Genomic DNA, 22,362 nt, shown 5'->3' with positions numbered 1-22,362 from the left:
TGTGCCGCTCCACTTCAGAGTGTGGTTTACAGAGACAATGCTACTGCCTGCAATCAAACATGCAAGGTGAAAGAACAATAGCAGGGCAGCACCTGTACCATAATAAATACCTCTTACCATATTCCTTTCTTCATAAAGTAAGTCTCCAATGGTGGATGCTGCAAACATGCTGATGTCCTCTTTATCATTGGTTTAATTGCGGATCAAAGGGGGGGATTTGGGAATTCCGGACCAAAGTTATGTTAGTGACTGTATGGACATTTACAAATCAATGAAGGCAAACGTCACTTTTATTACAACGTTAATATTGTTTTTACACTGAAAAAAGCTATATTCTGTTTAAAGTGCATCCTCGTTCAATGCAATGACACTCAGTAATGAAAAAAACTGTCTGACACTTTGTAAATACATTCTAAAATCTAAATTTTTGTTACAATTCTTTTCTCTGCTCAGATAAAAGTAGTATCCAGATATGGAACTATCTGCCTAGACATAGATGTTTATACATAAATAAGTCTATATAAAACAGTATTTTAAATGTGTGTTCCCCACCAAAGGTAGAAAATAACATTACAGGAAAAACATGGTCCTTTGCTTAAATTGTCTATACTGCAAAATAAAAACCATATCCCAAATCTCCAAAAACAAAACGTGAGGCTGGGTGCTGGCATCAATATTTTGTAGTTACTGTGCCAGCTGTTGTGCATCAGAAATGAAAATCAGCCATGCCACTGGCTCTCATGCTGCTTTTGCCATTCAAAACCCTTTTTGGGAGGTGGGGGGGTTCCAAAATCTGCATCCAGTACATTTTGTTAAGGAGAGCAGTGGATAAGAGATCTAATTTACCCCATGGCTAAAGGGATTGTTGGTGCATGGCCTCTCATGTTTGCACTTGTACATAAAGTATTTGTCTAAAGTGAAATATGTGTGACGAAGGAGCAATTGCAATCCAGAACATGTTACTTAGAATAGCAACCAACAACTTGTTTCATCATTACCAACATCTATAGTACACAGAATGCAACAATAAACGTTCCCTAACAGTAGCCATCAATGTACCTACCAAATGGCTGCTTAGTACCCCGAAATGCATTTTGAGAAACACACTTCTCAAATGTTTACTTTGGCTATAGTTACTAACTTGTTTTATTTTTAAATTAAATGTTTACCAAAATGTTGGACCATTACAAAAACAAAATCATAGAGCGGACACATACTTTAAAAATTAAAAAAAATACCTCGACCTCCACTTGTTCAGTTGCCTAGTTTTTCTAGATTAAAAGCTTTAAAGCGAGTCATGCAATTGAAAGAACAATGCCTTACCACATTCCTGCGATGTAAAATATACCATTTCAAAGCAGAGCAGGTTCAACCAAAATAGATGTGCAAAGGTGCCAATTAAAGAGCTGTTCAAATTGCTGCCTGTAGACATCTATTTTGTGGTGATAGGTGTCCACACCGTACAGGAAAGCGAGATGTGAACATAAGAAATATTTGAAGAACGTAGTAATAGAGTTACTATAAAAATTCAACTCACAATGTTTTCTCTAACTATATAAAGCAATACATTAAGTACTGAACATTAACGTGTTTAAAAAAAAACGAACGCTAAACCATTCCATTGGAAAAACGACAGTGTCCCAATGCTATACATCACCGAATCTGGGGTCCGCATCCTGTGGCTCTCCAGTTGTTTAGCTTTACAACTCCAATGATCCAGCTCCATTGACAATGCATGCTAGAGCTGATGGGAGTTGTAGTCCCAAATATCTGGAGAGTCGAAGGTTGCAGACCCTTGAAAGTCAATAATAGTTATGAGAGAAATATACTTAACTACTTTTGGTGCTGGCAGCAAGTTGCCATCTGCCGAATGTTGTCCAACACTGAGGAAAACAGTAGTGGCTAAACAGGATGAAAACATAATGACTCTGCAAACACAGATACATGTTATAACCATACAAATATCACTGGCGCAAAACCCCCCAGATGAAACATGTTTTAGTCTAAAAGTGAGGATTGGTAAGGTTGCAATAACATTTTAAATGTCTTCTTTTGCAAACTGATAAACTCCATTGGTTGTATCCTCCTGCACTTCTAGCATCACCCACACATTGCATTGTGTTGATCCTGTTGTCTGGCAGAGTTCAACTGAATTACATCGTCTGAAGTTGGTAAACCTTTGGTCCTTTCTTAAGGAGGTATCCCTGGTCATTCAGCGAGCCAATAAAGCTGTCAAAATCAGCTACCTATGGGGCGATATAAAAAATAAATCAATCTTAAATGGTAATTTCTAGCTGTCCATGTCCATGGAGTGACACACATTCTGCACAAATCCTGTTTATGTACGGCAAATAACTACCAAAAGAAACACTGCATTTTCTTGCAATTTCTCTAAAGTGGGAGTTAAAGCACAGAGGCATACATCAAACATTGGCAAAACATATCGTTTTTGTCTTTGGAGAGTGAAATCCCTTTCAGTATTCACATGTATGATAACCCATTAGGCTGTTTGGTATGGCTCAGGACTCAGGAGACTTAAAGACTCCACTAGGACACCACTTTTTCGTTCTTGGGCTAACATTTAACAAAGCAACACATTCTAGGAATTGTAATCCTGGTTAACTTGAACTTAACATTTTGTGAACCTAACAAAATATAATTGAAACAGGAAAGCCCAGAACTGAAACGTGTTGTCCTGATGGTATTAATGTCTTCTTGTTGCATACATGAAGGAATGGTGTTCCAGGAGACTGCCACGAACTCCTTGCACACCCTGGGCCCTTCCCACCAGCATGAAATAGTGATTTTAATGCTGAGAGATGCCCGAGATCTCTAGTCATTATATACAAGTCCAGTCCTGTTTTTCCATCTCTTCCGTGATGAAAGGCAGTGTGTATATAACTCATTAGCAGATAGTGGGACTTTATACCGGATACCCACGGTAACCACTGCCACAAACACAGCATGCACCTGCTATGTGGTAGAGAATCATATAATTCCTGATGTAGGTTCTACTTAAATATGCAACAAGACTACTCGTCTCATGATCTGCCATACTAAGAGAACACGCTGCCTATCGTATTCCTGATTTCCTCAGACATGGACTGTGGGAGACGTGCTTAAATTGTGAAAAGAATCAGGGCAGACTATATCATACGAAATGTACAGACATTTGCCCAGATCTCCTTCTGATTAACAAACGTATGCCTTCTTTAATGAACAGATCTAGGAAAGCATAACACACTAGTGAACATTGTAGAAAGCTTGGCAGATCTCAGGTTGGTGGCACATGTAAGGAACTCATGGTGGCAACAGTAAAGACAAGTGATCACAGTTGTTCAAGGGTGTTTATTAAACTGTACATGTAGGTTGGAAAAAAGCTTAATCTAAACCTAAATCTAAGATGGAAGCAAGCTACGACCATCAAATAATAATAAGGCAGTCCTAGTGGCGTCATGTCAAATGAAAGGGCCTATACTAAGAAAAAACTATTGTCAATCCTTACAACTAAATACCAAAAGAGTGTGGAATAGGGTTCATAAGAACAATAGAAGTATTCACCAATTGATAAGTCAGGATGTGGTAGCCGGGGGTCTTCCTTCCCCACGTTTTGAGCACGGGAAATGCGGCACTCCTGAGCACAGCACACACTCTAGCTTTCCCAGCACGAGACTACAGTTCCGTTCTCAGGTATCAGGATCTTTGGTGGTTAAGTCTCTTTTACACAAAAAAAAGTCTCTTACCTTCGAGGACGTGGTGTGTTCAAAATAACCAAACAAAAAGTTCCTTTCCGTAAGTACGTTGGGTGATGGCTTTTCACCCTGGGATTCCCGTCTTCCAGGCTCAAACCCTTCTCGAATGTTAGCCTCCCTCCGTCAGGTTCACTATGGCTTTTATCCACAAGATTTCATCTATTTCGTTCACAAGTCTTTGGATGATGGCTTTTCAATCTGGGATTCCCCTCTTCGAGGCTCAGACCCTTCTCGAATGTTAGCCTCCCTCCGTCAGGTTCACTAGGGCTCTTATTCCAAAGATTTCACTTATTGCATTCACGGGTCTTTGGGGCTTTTCACCCTTGGATCCCCCTCTTCCGGGCTCAGACCCTTCTCAAATGTTAGCCTTCCTCCGTCAGGTTCACCATGGCCTTTATTCACAAGTCTTAATGTCCTTTTAGACAATCCACTGTGAACATCCCTCTGTCCTGTTCACTCTTGTCAACATAATGTTTGTTGGGGCATCATGCTTCGCCCCATTCTGCAGGCATCCCTCTGTTGGGTTCACGTTTGACAGCCACACAGTTCTTTCAACTTTCGCACTATGTGGTATTCGCTTCCCTTTGTTTTCCAATTACTTGTCGGTCAAAGACTTTTGACTGTACAGGGGGTTTTGCTAGACCCGTGTTTGACCACTTTGACCTTTTCCCTTCGGCTCTCCTAAGGCCTTCTGGTATGAGTAGTTTCAACAATAGGGGAATCAACCAGAGTCTCTCGAATGAGCACCCACGTGGTGCAGGACCCCTCTGTAGATGGTTTCCCCTGAGGTGTTAACAATTGTTTGATTTTCCCTTAATTTGCCATTCGCAACTTTCGTTCAACACAGTTCGATTTCTTATCAGTTCTCCTTTCGATTCACTTGCTGTGATGAAGTGCTTGGCTTTTCTTGTCTTTGGAGTCAAGGACGGTACCACCGCAGCAAGTGTCTCACCCTGTCCTGGTTATGAGTGCAGGCGGGCTCCATGTACCGTTGACATCGGCTGCAGCACACACTGGCTATTATTCGTGGTCTTATGATTCCTTTCACAGAGACTTTGTGGGTCCGGCTCGAAAAGGGCAAGGTTGCTTCATTTTTTAAATTTTTAAATTTTTTTTAAATTTCATTTAGTTTTTACAAACTTTTTGAAAACTTTTACTTTTACAATTCTTAATTTCCTCAGTGACAGAAAAAGAAAAAAGACAGCACTCAAATAACCCAAAAGCAACAGATTGGAAGGGCAAGGTTGCTTCTCTGCTTGTCGCCCCTTCGGTTCACGCTACCTTTCTCCTCCTCTTGAACTGCCGCCGTGGGATAGCTATCTCGTTGTGCCATCTGCCTTGCACGTAGTGTGCCCTTGTGCTCCACCTTTTATCCCGGTGGGGAAGGGAAAGGGCTGCCAGGTGTGTGATTCCGGTCAATTGCCTGACTTTGCATGACCCTTGTGTGGAATATGACCAGTAACCGGCTCTGGTGTTAGTCTGTTGTCTTTCGTATCGTGAGAAAGTGTTTGTGTCGGGTACAGGGGTGGGGTAAAGTTTCTGAGTATCCTACATGGTAGGATGGGGAAAAGGGTTCCATGTCATTTAATCGCCTGCTTTTACATCGCCAGGCTTTTAAACGTGCCCCCCCATCCACACTTATTTTTTACTATTGCCCACCCGCCCAAACCCTTAATTTGCCCTTTCCGACCCCCCCTAAAAAAACGAGGAGCACATTCGATGGAATGTGTACGTTTAAAAGCCTGGCGATGTAAAAGCAGGCGATGAAAGGACGTCGTACCGGGGAAAAGGTGTTATGAGAAGGGGAATACCACGTCTCACCCATCGGTGTCCCACTTCCACTCCCCGTGGACCCTCTATCCAGGTGATCTTCCCACAATGGTCCACCCCCAGGGGACTAGTCTGGGAGACACCTTCAAGTTTCACCCAGCTTGTTCTTCATTGAATGTTGGGCAGCCGCGCCCGTATGGTAGTCTCTGCTGCGGGCTATGAAGCTGTGCTTATGCTAGCGGGCACGCAAGTTGGGGGCTGTGAAGTGTCGCGCCTGACCCCACGGCTGTGTGCAGTGGGATTCCCCCCTCTACTCCTGGAGGGGGTGTGTCGCTGTGACGTGTGGTGTCTACCCGCCGGATCCTCCACTCCGGAGTGCGCTCTGGAGCTGACGTTGCCTGTAATGGTGTGTGGATTGAAACTACTCAGGAACCCGGGCCAATCTGACTGCGGTGCAGGTTGGTGTTGGGCCCCCGCTCTGGAGCTCATTCCAGTGTCCTACGGCCCCCGGATGGTGTCTATACTACTGATGCCTCACTTTGGGTCCTGGGGGGTGCGTGATGGGATCCACACCCGTAAGAAGCATGGAGCACTACCCAAAGCATACAGTCTCCTGTGGGGCGACAAGCTTTCTAACATGCACCAGCCCACGAATATGCAGCTGAAGGTGTGCAACTGCACACTTTTACATTCCAACTGTCATCTGAATGGCATATTGGTGATACCTCCAATGGTGCCCTGATCAGCTAAAAAAGTATTCTGCATATCTGCCACACTGCGCCTCTAGAAGCCCCACATGAAACAGAAGCCTATGTTGCAGGTGCATCTAAGTGTTCCCTGGTGACCAAGCCCGTTTGTGCTGAGACCTGAAGCTCTTTTAAGGGTGTTGGGTGTGCAATCCAGCTCACACTCTCTGTGTGGTCTGAGTTTACTGATTGCTGCAAGACCACAAGGTAGTATCTTAAAGCTACCTGGGGTGTCCCCATGTCATGATGCCTGCCCCCGGAAGATCAGACCAGGCCCAGCAGCCCCGGAAGCAGGCATCATGCCACTTGGAGCGTGCCCAAAAGCCCCAGTTAGGGGCTGTTTGGATACAATCCAGGCACCAAGGGCGCCAGGCTCATTATTGATAACTTACCTGAAGCAGACCATGCTGCATACTCACCTGAGGCAGACCATGCTGCATGAAGACTCAAGCCAAATGAGGCTTAAAAGGGACTATTTTACTGAAGGGACTATTTTGTTACTTGGGTGGGGCTGTGGAAGAATACATACCTGGATGTTCTTCCAAGGCTATTTAAACCACTCCCGGACAGCCACACGTGCTTCGCGTTATTCTGCTTGCTGCAGCGTAACGCTCACTGTGTTTTCGGCAGCTCCAGTCTTCAGCCACGCCCGCTTCAGTCCTGGGACTCCTGAAACAAGAAGACAAAAAGGATAAAGGTTAGAACAGGAGTTTTAACTTTAATCCTTACCTGAATCCTGATCCATTTCGCCACGGAACTGAAAGACAGAAGTCTTTGAAGCATCGCTTCGCATTCCTACGGCGCCGCGCTGAACTCACCTGCTTGGCGGTACTTCAGCATTCCATCACACTCTCTCCATCTCGCGGCCGCCCTCCGACACCTAAGGAGACAAAGACAGCAAGGTGAGCAAGGAGACTCTCTAAGGCCATACAAGCTACCCCCAAGGACTTACCTGATTTACCACGGGAGGTACTCACCTCATTTCGGGTCGGCGCAGTCAACTCTGCTTCATCGCCGTACCCCGGCCCCTAAGGGGAGAAAGCAAGGACAATACCAGTTACCCCCCACAAAACTTACCTGATTTACCACGGGGGTCTCACCTCATCTTGGGTCGGCACAGTCAACTCTGCTTCATCGCCGTACCCTGGCCCCTAAGGGGAAAAACACAATAGACTTACCTGAATCTTACCGAGTGCCATTTGGAAATCTTCGAGTGGATTAATCGGCAACTTGCAAGGAATCGGACAGAGTGAAGAGCAGACATTTGAACTCTTATGAACAATTGGACTTTAGAGTCAATACTGGAACTCACCAATTCCTCTACGCCAGTGAAGTAACTGGTCTTCAACGCGCCCCTGCGGTCGATGCAGGATGGAGAGCTCATCCTTCCAAACCATCAGGTGAGACTAAGGAGGGGACATCAAGAGTGATCAGTGGGAAGACAACGGGAGTGGGGAAGGTGGGTTGACACTCAATTCCACGGGTGGTTAATTCCTCTTCTCCTTTGCAGAAGAATATTCTTGCGAGCCAGACAAACTAGGCTGAGCGGGCCAGTCCAGTCAGTCATCTCGGCGCTACACGTCACGCTGGTGGAAATAATAGCGGCCCAGTTCCGGTCGACGCCCCCGTGGGAACCAGGTGAGCGTAACAGAATGCGAAGCCTACCCACAAATACCCACCTGGGCGTCATGGAGACCTCGGAAACTGATCAGTTGGCCCAATTATTAGGGGAATTAAGGGCCGAAGTGCATTCCGCCCGCCAAGAAACCAAGGCCCTCAGGAGGGAACTGATAGTGTCAAAACAACGAACTGATGAGTTGGCCAGACAACTATTATAGAGCCAGGCTGGACAAACACCTCTACCAGGACTTGGGGCAAGTCCAGCTCCTGTACCATCGAGTAACCCGGTGCAGATAAATTTACCTGGAGCCGTTCCTTTGTCTCCGCCTGAACGCTTTGCCGGAGACCCAAAAGGGTTTGCAACATTCAGGAATCAATGCCGCTTGCACTTTTTATGTAGACCTGGAGCTTTCCCAAACGATCAGGCCAGGGTAGCCTTTGTACTGTCATATCTCAGCGGCAGTGCGGCGGATTGGTCCATTCCACTAGTTAACCAGGATGACCCGATTCTTCGAGATTTCCAGGGTTTTCGAACAAGCATGGAAAGACTATTTGCCCGACACTCCCGAGGACAGGCTTTGGACAACAAACTTTTATCCCTACGTCAAGGTAACCAGGATCTTTTATCTTACATTGCAACTTTCAATAGATTAGTAGTGGAAACCGAATGGCCTGAAGCCAAGCGAATCACATTATTCCATCGAGGACTTCAAGGAGAACTCATAGATGTTTTGGCCCAAATCGTGAACCCGCCTCAAGACTGTGCTGAATATATAGATTTAGTGGTCCAGCTCGATCACAGACTTCAAACCAGGAAGGCAGACCGAACCAAGTTTGAGAACAGGGTGTTGGTTAAAACCCACGTAAGCTCCAAGGGAGTAGATGTCTCAGAACCAATGCAAATCGGGGGGCTTAAAGGACCCCTAACCCAAAAGGAGAGAGATAGAAGACGGCAACCGCAATTATGTTTATATTGCGGAACTGCTGGTCATTTTCTTCGGAACTGCCCTGTAAAACCACCCAAGAAAGTTATAGGAGCAGCAGACGAAAACCATGTGAAATCTGACTCGGGAAACTACCACGCCCGGCAAGCGTAGAGGTCCGCTTGCCGAGCTTAAAGAAGGACACTCTGACCTCGCATTTCACCATACCCATGGTCCTTGTAGATCCAGAGCAGCCATCACGCATGCACGCGGTAAAGGCGTACGTAGACAGTGGAGCCATAGGAAATTAGTTGGACTGGGAATTGGCTACCAGGATGAATCTATCTCTCACCCGCAAGACCACGGCCGATATTGTCACCACTGTAGATGGAACGGAAATCGCCTCTGGACCCGTAACTCATTCCACTGCAGAGATGACATTGCTGAGTCAAGATGGGCATCGAGAGGCTATGATGTTTGACTTAATCAAGGCCCCACTGTTTCAGCTGATACTGGGGACACGTTGGTTGGAAAAACATAATCCCTGTATTGATTGGTGAGAGAAGAGACTAACCTTCCCAGAATGTGCTCACACCTGCTACCCAAGCAAAACTCAGTCCTGGCCCCAGTAATTCCAGTAGCCATGCAATTACCTGTTGAATACCAAGACTTTCATGATGTCTTCCAAAAGGAACAGGCAAACACCTTACCACCTCACAGATCGTATGATTGTCAAATAGATCTTGTACCTGGAGCACAACCACCTTGCAGCAGAATCTATGCCCTTCCGGAGCCCGAAAATCTTCATTTGCGCCAGTACCTAGACCAGTACCTTGCTAATGGCTTCATTCGCCCATCCAAATCCCCTGCATCTTCAGCTTTGTTCTTCATACCGAAAAAGGAAGGCGACCTTAGAACATGTATAGACTACCGCGCACTGAATCAGATAACCATCAAGAATCGATACCCACTGCCTTTGATCCCAGAACTACTAGACCAGGTGAAGGACGCTTCTATATACACGAAACTAGACCTTCGGGGGGGCATATCATCTGGTACATGTCAAAGAGGGTGACGAATGGAAGACTGCTTTTCGCACCAAGTACGGACTATTTGAGTACCAGGTGATGCCCTTCGCACTATGCAATGCACCAGCAGCCTTCCAGTTCTTCATGAACGATGTCCTCCGAGAGCTTATCGACGTTTGTGTGGTCGTTTCCATCGACGACATCTTAGTATACTCTATCAGAATCTGAGCATGTAAAACACGTCCGAGCAGTCCTAGAGAAGTTACGCCAGCATAAATTATATGCTAAACTGGAAAAATGCATCTTCCACACTAAGGAAGTGGAATTCCTTGGATTTATTCTGACCCCGAGAGGAATCCGGATGGATACACGAAAAGTGGATGCCATTCTTAATTGGCCTTCGCCAAGTTCAATCAAAGGAGTTCAAAGCATGCTTGGCTTTGCCAATTTCTACCGCAGGTTTATCCCGGACTTCTCGCACATTGTACATCCCATCACAACACTATTGCGAAAAAACAAACGCTTTGTGTGGACAGAGGAAGCCGAGAACGCCTTCCAAGAGTTAAAAGCTAAATTCACATCTGCTCCCATATCAAGACACCCGCGCCCCGAGCTTCCCTACATAGTGGAAACAGATGCATCCAGTTCAGCCATGGGAGCAGTCTTTTCCCAAAAGGATCCCGAAACTAACCAGCTTCACACAGTGGCGTTTTGGTCAAGAAAATGTTCAGCCCCCGAATTAAACTATGCCATAACCGACAAGGAGCTGCTGGCCATCAAGTCCGCCTTCAAGGCTTGGCGGCACTATCTACTGGGTGCCAGACATACCATCACGGTCATCACCGATCACCACCGATCACCACCGATCACCACAACTTACAATACCTAAAGACAGCCAAAGCCCAATCTTCGCGCCAACTCCGTTGGGCATTGTTCTTCGCCGAGTTTGATTTTGTAATAACCTATCGACCAGGTTGTAAGAATGGTAAAGCAGACGCCTTGTCCCGGATTGGAATGGGAGAAGCAGAAATAACTTTAGAACCCGTACCCATAATTCCGGAACAGAGAATCCTTGGCCTGACTTCCATACAGACACTGGAGAACATTCAAAACAAGATCCACCAACTCTTTGATTCCGTTGCCCTACAGGACTGGGCAAAGAAAGGTCCAGAGTACTCTGTCATCGATTATTTACCTTATTACCAAGGCCGGCTATTTTTACCGCAAAAGGAACTACAGGAACTTGTCATTTCCCATTACCATGACACCTTAATAGAAGGGCATCCGGGTATTGCAAAAACCGAAGCTAAAATTAGGAAGCAATTTTGGTGGCCTACCTGGCGAAAGGATGTCAAGTCATTTGTTATGTCTTGTGGCATTTGCGCACAAAATAAAGGGCAAAAGAAAAAACCTGCTGGATTATTGCAACCATTAGACATACCACCTACCCCTTGGCATACCTTGTCATTAGACTTCATCACGGATTTACCCCCGTACCAAGGTTACAATACCATTCTAGTTATTGTAGATCTTTTTTCTAAAATGGCCCACTTCATTCCTTTAAAAGGGATACCTTCAGCTTCAATCCTGGCCAAGGAATTCCTTGAAAATGTTGTCCGCCTGCATGGCTTTCCTTCAGTGTTAATTTCAGATCGGGGCAGTCAATTCATTTCACATTTTTGGAGGAAATGCTGCCAACTGGCACAAATTGATGTTAGGCTTTCGACCAGTCACCACCCTCAGACCAACGGTCAAACAGAGAGGACCAACCAGACTCTTGAACAGTACCTCTGTTGTATGCTACATCAGTCTGAGGGGGATTGGAAAGACATTCTGTGGATCGCAGAGTATGCGTACAATAATTCTGTACACTCAGGAACTGGACAAAGTCCTTTTTTTACCAATTATGGGCACCATCCTCGAACCTCGGATTTGGACTCACCCCAGCATTTAGAGATGCCCGCAGTGGACCATCTCCACGCTGTTATTACACAAGCCTTTAAAGAAGCAACCATCCATTTGCAAAAGGCTAAGGAAAAATACAAAAAGCATGCGGATCAGCACAGAAGTGAAGCTCCTCAATACCAAATAGGGGACCAAGTATGGTTAGCCACTAAGCACTTACCACTCAAGGGTACTCGGACCTTTAACCCCAGGTATTTGTGACCTTTTTCTGTGAAGGCAATTATTAACCCAGTGGCCGTCAAGTTGGACCTACCTGCTCATATGCGAATCCATCCCGTTTTCCACGTGCCTCTTTTGAAGCCAGTGCAACCAGGAACAAGGCTAACCACTCCACCTGAACCTATCCTCATAGACGGGGAGCCCGAGTTCGAAGTCAAGAATATTTTGGACTCAAAAAGAGTGAGATCAAAACTCTTTTACCTAATTGAATGGAAAGGTTATGGTCCACAGGAAAGGTCTTGGGAACCTAGTGACCACGTGCATGCACCTCGTTTAGTGAAGAGGTTCCATCGAGAATTTCCAGACAAACCACGGCCAAGGGAGAGAACGACTTTAGGAGGGGCCTTGAGGGCGAGTGCTGTCATGATGCCTGCCCCCGGAAGACCAGACCAGGCCCAGCAGCCCCGGAAGCAGGCATCATGCCACTTGGAGCATGCCCAAAAGCCCCAGTTAGGGGCTGTTTGGGTACAGTCCTGGCGCCTATGGCGCCAGGCTCATAAAGATAAAGTCAGTCCTGGCACCATGGGCGCCAGGCTCATTATTGATAACTTAACTGAAGCAGACCATGCTGCATACTCACCTGAGGCAGAACATGCTGCATGAAGACTCGAGCCAAATGAGGCTTAAAAGGGACTATTTTACTGAAGGGACTATTTTGTTACTTGGGTGGGGGCTGTGGAAGAATACTTACCTGGATCTTCTTCCAAGGCTATTTAAACCACGCCCAGACAGCCACACGTGCTTCGCGTTATTCTGCTTGCTGCAGCGTAACGCTCACCGTGTTTTCAGCAGCTCCAGTCTTCAGCTACGCCCGCTTCAGTCCTGGGACTCCTGAAACAAGAAGACAAAAAGGATAAAGGTTAGAACAGGAGTTTTAACTTTAATCCTTACCTGAATCCTGATCCATTTCGCCACGGAACTGAAAGACAGAAGTCTTTGAAGCATCGCTTCGCATTCCTACGGCGCCGCGCTGAACTCACCTGCTTGGCGGTACTTCAGCATTCCATCATGCTCTCTCCATCTCGCGGCCGCCCTCCGACACCTAAGGAGACAAAGACAGCAAGGTGAGCAAGGGGACTCTCTAAGGCCATACAAGCTACCCCCAAGGACTTACCTGATTTACCACGGGAGGTACTCACCTCATTTCGGGTCGGCGCAGTCAACTCTGCTTCATCGCCGTACCCTGGCCCCTAAGGGGAGAAAGCAAGGACAATACCAGTTACCCCCCACAAAACTTACCTGATTTACCACGGGGGTCTCACCTCATCTCGGGTCGGCACAGTCAACTCTGCTTCATCGCCGTACCCCGGCCCCTAAGGGGAAAAACACAATAGACTTACCTGAATCTTACCGAGTGCCATTTGGAAATCTTCGAGTGGATTAATCGGCAACTTGCAAGGAATCGGACAGAGTGAAGAGCAGACATTTGAACTCTTATGAACAATTGGACTTTAGAGTCAATACTGGAACTCACCAATTCCTCTACGCCAGTGAAGTAAATGGTCTTCAACGCGCCCCTGCGGTCGACGCTGGATGGAGAGCTCATCCTTCCAAACCATCAGGTGAGACTAAGGAGGGGACATCAAGAGTGATCAGTGGGAAGACAACGGGAGTGGGGAAGGTGGGTTGACACTCAATTCCACGGGTGGTTAATTCCTCTTCTCCTTTGCAGAAGAATATTCTTGCGAGCCAGACAAACTAGGCTGAGCGGGCCAGTCCAGTCAGTCATCTCGGCGCTACACGTCACGCTGGTGGAAATAACAGCGGCCCAGTTCCGGTCGACGCCCCCGTGGGAACCAGGTGAGCGTAACACCCCAGCATGTTGAGCTAACCTGCAGCAAGGTGGTGAAGCTCACTCAGTGGGGGCTTGTGGATGTTCCTCCTAAGTTTTTTCTGGCTCTTGAATGTGCCAAGGCCAAAACACCCAAGCAGGGAGAGCAGGGGGACATCTCTGCAATGTTACAGCTAACTGACAAGAACAGACACAGCAAAGTGGTCACGGGCCAGGTCCATGGGGCTGACCAGCTTCCGGCCCTGCTGATGCAGATGTCTACCAAGACAGACTTGCAAGCAGAAATTTGAAAAGAAATCCACAATAGCGCTGAGGAACTCTACCACAAGATTTTGGCATTACATAAAAGGGGTTTGGGGACGGAGTAAAGAGTCTCTGAGGTGGAGGATATGCTGTGCAAGTAGTCATATGAGGTTGGGGAATGCTCCAACAGACTAGAGGTTCTGGAGGTTCGCTGTGATGGCTTGGAAGATAAACAGGAGGATGGGGAGAATCGCTCCCACAAAAACAACATCCGGATCGGTGGTATCTCTTCAGCGGTGCGAAACAACGAACTTCCCGACTTTGTGGCGGACCTCTTTCGCTTCCTTCTGGTCCTTCCTGAGGACTCAATGATTAAATTAGACAGGACCCACCAGACGACGACGCGGACTTCCTCGCCTCAAGACAAGCCTTCGGATGTCTCATCTCAAGTGCACTTCTTTAAGTTAAAAGAGCACATGATAACTGCGCTAGGTCCTTGCTACCCATTGCTTTTCATAACATGTCTCTCTCCTTATATTGGGACTTGGCCTCCACTACTCTGGTGAAACGTAGGGCATTTCGCCCATTGACTGAATGGCTGTGGGGTAACGAGTTGAACTACAGATGGGGGTTTCCTACTGTGCTCCACTTCTCGTACCAGGGGAGAAGGTGACGTAGGGCACTTCGCCCATTGACTGAATGGCTGTGGGGTAACAAGGTGAACTGCAGATGGGGGTTTCCTACTGCGCTCCACTTCTCGTACCAGGGGAGAAAGTGGGCTGTTCGAACACTGAAGGAAGCAGAGTGTCTATTGAAGGATGGGGGGAGCAACTGGTAGGTGAAATGGAGGGACTCAACCCAGGTCCCTGTCAAGAGATGTTGCAGAAATGGATGAAAGTGGGCAGGGGAAGAAGGTGAAAGGTCCGGTCAGGAAGACCTGAGTGGGTTTATGCCCAGAATGATCACGTTCAGGAGTTCTGGCTCTATTGTGGTTGGGTTCGCTTGGTGCATGATGGGAGTTTAGGATGGTTGGATTGGGCCTTGGTGGAGGATGGGCTGGGAGTGTTACATGATGCCTTCAAAGTCGGGCTCCCATTCTGAATTTCAGGCTGACTGGCTTACACTTATGGCTGCGACATGTTTGCTGTTGGGCAGAGGGAATGGGAGGGGGGTTAAGTTACAAATGTTTACTGTGGGACTGATTTTGATTTCACACTACATATGGATGTACATCTCATGGCAGGGTGAATGGGTACTCATTGCCAGGCTGGGATATGACTCACGGCTATAGTAATGGCGGATTTGGAGGGGGAGAACCACATCCAGCTGGGCAAATTTAATGCTCTGGGGCTGAACACCTGATGAAAAAGAAATCTGTCCTGAGGAAATTAGACGAAATGTCTTTCTCCAAAGCTTTCCTGCAGGAGACTCACCTGCTTGCGCAAGATGAGAAGCGGCTACGTGCCAGGGAATTCCCGAGACAGCTCTTTGCCTCAGGTGGGAGAAGAAGTAGGGTGTGGCAATACTGCTGGGTGAAAAGGTCCCTTTAACCAATGTTAAAGTCTAACGAGAACCCCAGAGGAGGTATGCATGTGTCAAGGGTCTGCTTTGGGAACGCCTGTTTACACTAGTGTCTCTGTATGCCTCTAATGCTGGGCAGGATGTGTTTCTGGAGGACTTCCTTTTGCATGCTCTTCCGTGCACAGAGGGACAGATCTTGATGGTCGGCGATTTCAATCTGGTGCCCATCCCTCTGTTGGACAAGACTTTGTCTGCTACCAGGCTCGACTTTAAGCATGAAACATCTTTTGCGTCTCTCATTCGGGAACTGGGGCTGGTGGATGCCTGGAGATTGTTTCATGGGGACGAGAAAGACTTCTCATTCCATTCACGTGTTCACAGGGGCTTCTCCAGATTGGATGTCATACTGATCCCTAGCACGCTACACCCGTGTGTTGTGAGGTGGAAATAGAATCGCAGACACTCTCGGACCACACCCGAATCTCACTCACTTTGTCTGTGGTGGGTAGGCTGGAGAAAGTCAGGCGTCCATGGAAATAATAAGATCCAGTGCTAGGGGACCCGGCACACTGTCGTGAGAAAGGTGATTTAATACCTATTTCCAAGAGAACAGCGCTCTGGGCCCTCCCTCAAGGATTTTGTGGGATGCCATGAAGGCGGTGGTTCGGGGGAACTAATTAGCAAATCTGCAGCGTACACTACAGAGCGGCAGCTAATCCCATTAGGACTCGAAAAGGAGCTAAAGACAACTGAGCAGGAGCACAAAAGGGTGGGGTTGCATGCAGCTCTGCGCTGGCTGTGGATAGCACACAAGAAACTGCAAGATCACCTTGCAGATAGGACAGTCTAAGCAATGTTAAAAACCAGGCAGTATTACTATGCCAACAGGAACTGGGCTAATCGTCTTCTAGTGGATAAACTGAGAAAACCTTAGAACCGGAACACAGTACTGGCCTTGCAGGATGTTCAGGGTGTAGTGCAGCAGGGTGAAGCCGACAAGTTGGGTATATTTGAGGCTCACTTTAAAGCACTTTTCCGGGAAGAGGATAGTATGGCTGACATTTAAGCTAAATATCTAGGGAGTGCGGGCTTGTCGCGGTTGTCTGTATTGAAGCGCAAAGCCCTGGAGGGTCCAATATCACCGGGGAAGTAGAATTGGCTATTAAGTCGCTGGAAAAAAGGCTCCGGGTCCAGATGGGTTTACCGCTCCGTTCTATAAAAAATGTCGGTCCCTTCTGGTTGCCCCCCTGGTGGATCTCTTTAACTCACTTTTAGTGACTACCGTTCTGATCCCCAAACCGCGAAAAAATACCTGCTGCTATTCTACTCCTATCGCCTCATCACCCTTACCAATATCAATTTGAACATATTCTCTAAAATTCTGGCACGTCGGTTGATGGAGGTTCTCCCAAAGATTATTGACAGTGACCAGAATGGGTTAATTACAGGACGCAGCACCCATGACAATGTGAGGAATGTCCTGAACCTGTTGGGGTAGGACACTCATCTGGGGCTGATATGGGGATAGTCGCGTTATATGCCCATAAAGCTTTTGACAGGGTGGGATGGCAATATCTCCAGGGTGTTATGTAGCAATTTGGTTTTGGCCCCGGCTTCATCAAGTGGATGATGGCCATTTTTCGGGATCAGTCAACCTCCCTCTGAGTTAATGGGCGACTCTCCTCTGCCCTGTCAATTCCTAGGGACACGAGACAGGGATGTTCGCTGTCCCCACGTATGTGCGCTCTGAGTATGGAGCCGCTGGCTTGTCACATGAGGAACAACGTGGCCATAGAAGGGATTGTAGTAAGGGGGTAAGCTACAAGGTTTCTCTCTATGCAGATGACATTTTACTAACTCTACGGAACCTCTGTACCTCATTGGCTGAGATGTTGTGTGAACTGGCAGATTTTGGCCCGGTTTCAGATTCTAAAATTTATTATGGCAAGTCACGTGGTCTGGATGTCTCTCTGCATTAGCGCTGTGGCTCAGATACAATGGTCTTGAGATTCTATTCCCAATAAGGTTTCAGAGGTTTTTCGGTGCAACTTCCCACCTTTCTTTCAGGAGTTTTTTGAGGACTTAGTCAGATGGGGGAGGCAGGAAATGTCCTGGTTTGGCAGAATTGCTTCATTTAAGATGAACCTAATTCCTCGGTTACTTTACCTTTGTTTGGCGTTGCCTGTTGAGGACCCGGAGCTTCGTACACTGCAGGGGAAATCCTCAAGTTGATATGGGGTAACAAATGGGTGAGAGTCTCAAGGAGGGTACTGTTGAAACCTTTACGGATGGGGGATATGGGAGTCCCTGATGTGTTTCGCTACAACCTGGCCACGCAGCTGTTACATGTGCTTACCTGGGGGGATGGAGGAAGGTAAGTAAGTGGGCACCACCTGTTTAAATTCACTTTCAAAATAGATCAAAAAAAGTTGAAGTTATAAATCTTCTTCAAAAAATTCACAGGAGCTGGTTACGATGAGTCTGGAGACACCCTGACTCGTGGAACGCAAAAATATATACAGAAGACCAGGTAACAAACCTGGTCACACAGCCGCTCTCTGTTTAAGCCCTACCAAGGGCAGTGCAATTTGTAAAATTATAATCAACTAGTAAATGTTCACTGTATTTATAAAATGTGACTCATCCAAATAAATCTCTTAGTCGGGTCCAAAAGTAATATGCGTTTATCAAAAAGAAAATTCCAAGTTGGTCACTAATAAAATCTTAGTGAGGCCGCGGCTAACTCATCCCATAATTGTTATAGACATAAAGTGCCAATGCATTTCGGAGCATACAGCTCCTTCATCAGGGCAAATCCAATTTACACAAACTGTGGAACATTAATACCAAAAGTATCAAGTTTTGAAAGACATAAACAAAATCGTGATTGTAATACTAAATATAAACATGCGTGAAAACAATGTAAAAATAACATACCAATTTTCGATGAGTTGCACGATATATGGAAAAGGTAAATTAAGCCACACAGTAGGGAAAAGAAAAGATACCGAAATAAATAATGTGTAACTGAAATAATACAGTTGATTTAAACATGATCAGAAAACCAAGAAAAGTTACCTCAAGGGATCGAGGTAGCCCGTGGAAAAAATGTGCGGTAAGTTGGCAACAACTTCACGCAAGATCAAAGGTCTGGATACCAGACCAAATCTATTCTTCAATCTGTAGGTACAACAACATGCGTTTTAGTGGATTGTCCCAAAATTTGTCATCGAAACTAGTTGTGGAGGTCTGCATGCTTACCTGTACTCGTTACGAGTGTACTGAGGCTGGGATTGCGGTCAAGCAGGGGACGCCGTTCCGCATTGCCAGGGAACAGCATTCCCAAGGTTACTCATACTAATATAAACACGTGACCCAAATGTGTCCATTAATCAACACGATGCCGATAGGCCATTGTACTCTATGCAATCAGGCAATTCGGACTAAGAATCATAGAAATAAGGAATTTACAGTAAAGCTGATGATAATTACAGAATTGTAGAAGGAGAAAAAAAATTGCAAATAAAAAAACGGCTGATAGACATAGAAAACATACTGCCGATTACACTCTATGTAATCAGACAATTCAAGCCAAGAATTCAAACAAAAAAGAATTTACAGTAAAGCTGGTGATGATTGCGGAATTATACATGGAAATCAATCGAAAACATTTTTGAGAAAAAAAGCTGATAGACATAGAAAACATACTGACGATTGCATTTTAAGCAATCAGGCAATTCAAGCCAGGAATCCAGATGAAAAAGAATTTACAGTGAAGCTACTGATAAATGCAGAATTATAAAAGGAAAAGAAAAGAAAATTAAATATAAGAAAAAGGCTAATAGACATAGAAAAACTAACAATTGTGTATAAATGAGTGAAAATGTCATAAATAAAATAAACAAACATTGTGATACTAATAATGATAATGAAAAAGCATATTTGACACACTGCACTAAATGGAAAAAAATCATACAAGGGTAGCATATGTATCTAAACCATTACATAAACAACTAATGGGTGTAATCGTGGATATATCATGTACATTCATATTAAATACACCAGTCGCATGCGGTAGCCCCCAAAAGGCGCCACCTTGGGTCCCAAACCTAAGTTCGGGAAGGGCGACAAAGGTGTGTGAACGTTGGTAATTAGATCCTAATGTGATAACAATTCATGTTGAATCCTATAATAAAAGACATGAATGACCCCCTCAGAGAGAGAGGTCATCCAAAGTGTCCCGGTACAAATGTACATTGATAAAGGAAGGGAATCTTATACTAGTCACTCATGTATCAACATAATCATCTTAAGTCAGGCATGGAAAACAATGATTCAAATATAACAGTGATAGTTAATCTCTTCATTTAGGCCATTTGGGTAAAGACTCCCAAGTTTGTCTATCCAAAAGGTTTCTCTTTGGTTGAGTCGCAGGCCCAAATCCTCATGGGGATTCAATTTCTTTAACACTTCAAGAATGACAAATCTAATTTGAGTCAGGTTATGGCTCTCATCACGCCGGTGTCGTGCCACCGCCGAGTTGGTGTTACATGTACGTATGCACGAACGGTGCTCGTTCCAACGTGCCTTTGCTGATCTCGTGGACTGTCCTACATAATACTTACCACAGGGACATTTTATGCCATATATAATGTTCACACTATCGCACGTACCAAATGTCTTCAGGAAAATCTTGTTGCCTGTTCTGGGATGGTATATCGTGTCACCCTTGATCACCAAATTGCAGTTGATGCAATGTAAGCATGGATATGTTCCTGTGCGTGAAGTAATGGGTTCTTTCGTCGGTGGCCTCGTGCGGACCAGTTCATCTCGTAGGTTTTTGCTCCTTTGATAAGCAAAGACTGGAAGTTGTTCAAATAGATTCTGGACCCTTACATCATTCTTAAAAATGCTCCAATGTTTCTTAATGGAATTCTTAATTTTGTTACTCTGAATGGAAAATTTAGAAACATATACTGGAGTTTTGAGTTCTTTCTTGGGTTTGGTGGTACGTTTCAATAGGCTGTCCCGATCAAGTGTCTGGTACATCAATGGCCCCCATTGATGTACCAGACACTTGAAGGAAGAATTTGTCTTGAAATTGAAAATATGAGTTCTCTGAAATGAAGTGAAGGAGAGATAGTATAAATTCCTTCTGTGCTCGAATTTCTGGTGCTCAGTTGAATGGCTACTGTTAAAAGCCACTATGGCACCATCTTATGCGAATTGTTTTATGCATAAGTATGAAATGGACCATATACTTAATAACCAGGAATGGAACAAAAATATACACCTCTGGTTAAGGTTTATCGATGACATTTTTGGAATATGGATAGGCACGGATCAGAGCTTCAGTGACTTTTTCACATATCTTAACAACATCGACCAGCGCATTCAGTTCACCAAAGAGACCTCCAGAGACAGAATCACATTCCTTGATGTTCAGATTGAGAAAAAAGACGCCAACTATTCTACTACATTATTTCGAAAAATCACAGATCGCAATAACTTACTTCACCGCCTGAGTTTTCATCAGCCCAGTTTACTCAAAAATCTTCCTTACAGTCAATTGTTGAGAGTTAAAAAGATCGTGAGCGATCCTGAAGACTACTTAGCACAGCAATTAAACATGAGAGAGAAATTTGAAGCACGTGGATACAGAAAGGAAGAATTGGATTTGGCAGTCCAGAGGGTTAATTCCCTTGATCGGGACAGCCTATTGAAACGTACCACCAAACCCAAGAAAGAACTCAAAACTCCAGTATATGTTTCTAAATTTTCCATTCAGAGTAACAAAATTAAGAATTCCATTAAGAAACATTGGAGCATTTTTAAGAATGATGTAAGGGTCCAGAATCTATTTGAACAACTACCAGTCTTTGCTTATCAAAGGAGCAAAAACCTACGAGATGAACTGGTCCGCACGAGGCCACCGATGAAAGAACCCATTACTTCACGCACAGGAACATATCCATGCTTACATTGCATCAACTGCAATTTGGTGATCAAGGGTGACACGATATACCATCCCAGAACAGGCAACAAGATTTTCCTGAAGACATTTGGTACGTGCGATAGTGTGAACATTATATATGGCATAAAATGTCCCTGTGGTAAGTATTATGTAGGACAGTCCACGAGATCAGCAAAGGCACGTTGGATTGAGCACCGTTCGTGCATACGTACATGTAACACCAAATCGGCGGTGGCACGACACTGGCGTGATGAGAGCCATAACCTGACTCAAATTAGATTTGTCATTCTTGAAGTGTTAAAGAAATTGAATCCCCATGAGGATTTGGGCCTGCGACTCAACCAAAGAGAAACCTTTTGGATAGACAAACTTGGGAGTCTTTACCCAAATGGCCTAAATGAAGAGATTAACTATCACTGTTATATTTGAATCATTGTTTTCCATGCCTGACTTAAGATGATTATGTTGATACATGAGTGACTAGTATAAGATTCCCTTCCTTTATCAATGTACATTTGTACCGGGACACTTTGGATGACCTCTCTCTCTGAGGGGGTCATTCATGTCTTTTATTATAGGATTCAACATGAATTGTTATCACATTAGGATCTAATTACCAACGTTCACACACCTTTGTCGCCCTTTCCGAACTTAGGTTTGGGACCCAAGGTGGCGCCTTTTGGGGGCTACCGCATGCGACTGGTGTATTTAATATGAATGTACATGATATATCCACGATTACACCCATTAGTTGTTTATGTAATGGTTTAGATACATATGCTACCCTTGTATGATTTTTTCCATTTAGT

General features: G+C 45.3%; 1 protein-coding gene across 1 annotated transcript in view; it reads right to left on the bottom strand.

Annotated features, from left to right (window-relative positions):
- Window positions 1–272: 272 nt before the first annotated feature.
- Window positions 273–22,362, bottom strand: part of MCM8 (minichromosome maintenance 8 homologous recombination repair factor) — a 1,532,371-nt gene continuing 1,510,281 nt past the window's right edge. Inside the window, exon 19 of the mRNA XM_069608271.1 lies at window positions 273–2,246. Within this exon, the coding sequence (XP_069464372.1) occupies window positions 2,154–2,246 (93 nt within the window). The 3' untranslated portion in view covers window positions 273–2,153. The remainder of the gene's footprint in view (window positions 2,247–22,362) is intronic.

The sequence above is a fragment of the Ambystoma mexicanum genome, chromosome 4q (genome assembly GCF_040938575.1).
Source record: "Ambystoma mexicanum isolate Mex_15411 chromosome 4q, UKY_AmexF1_1, whole genome shotgun sequence".
Lineage (NCBI taxonomy): Eukaryota > Metazoa > Chordata > Amphibia > Caudata > Ambystomatidae > Ambystoma > Ambystoma mexicanum.
This window is presented reverse-complemented; position numbering and strand designations above follow the sequence as displayed.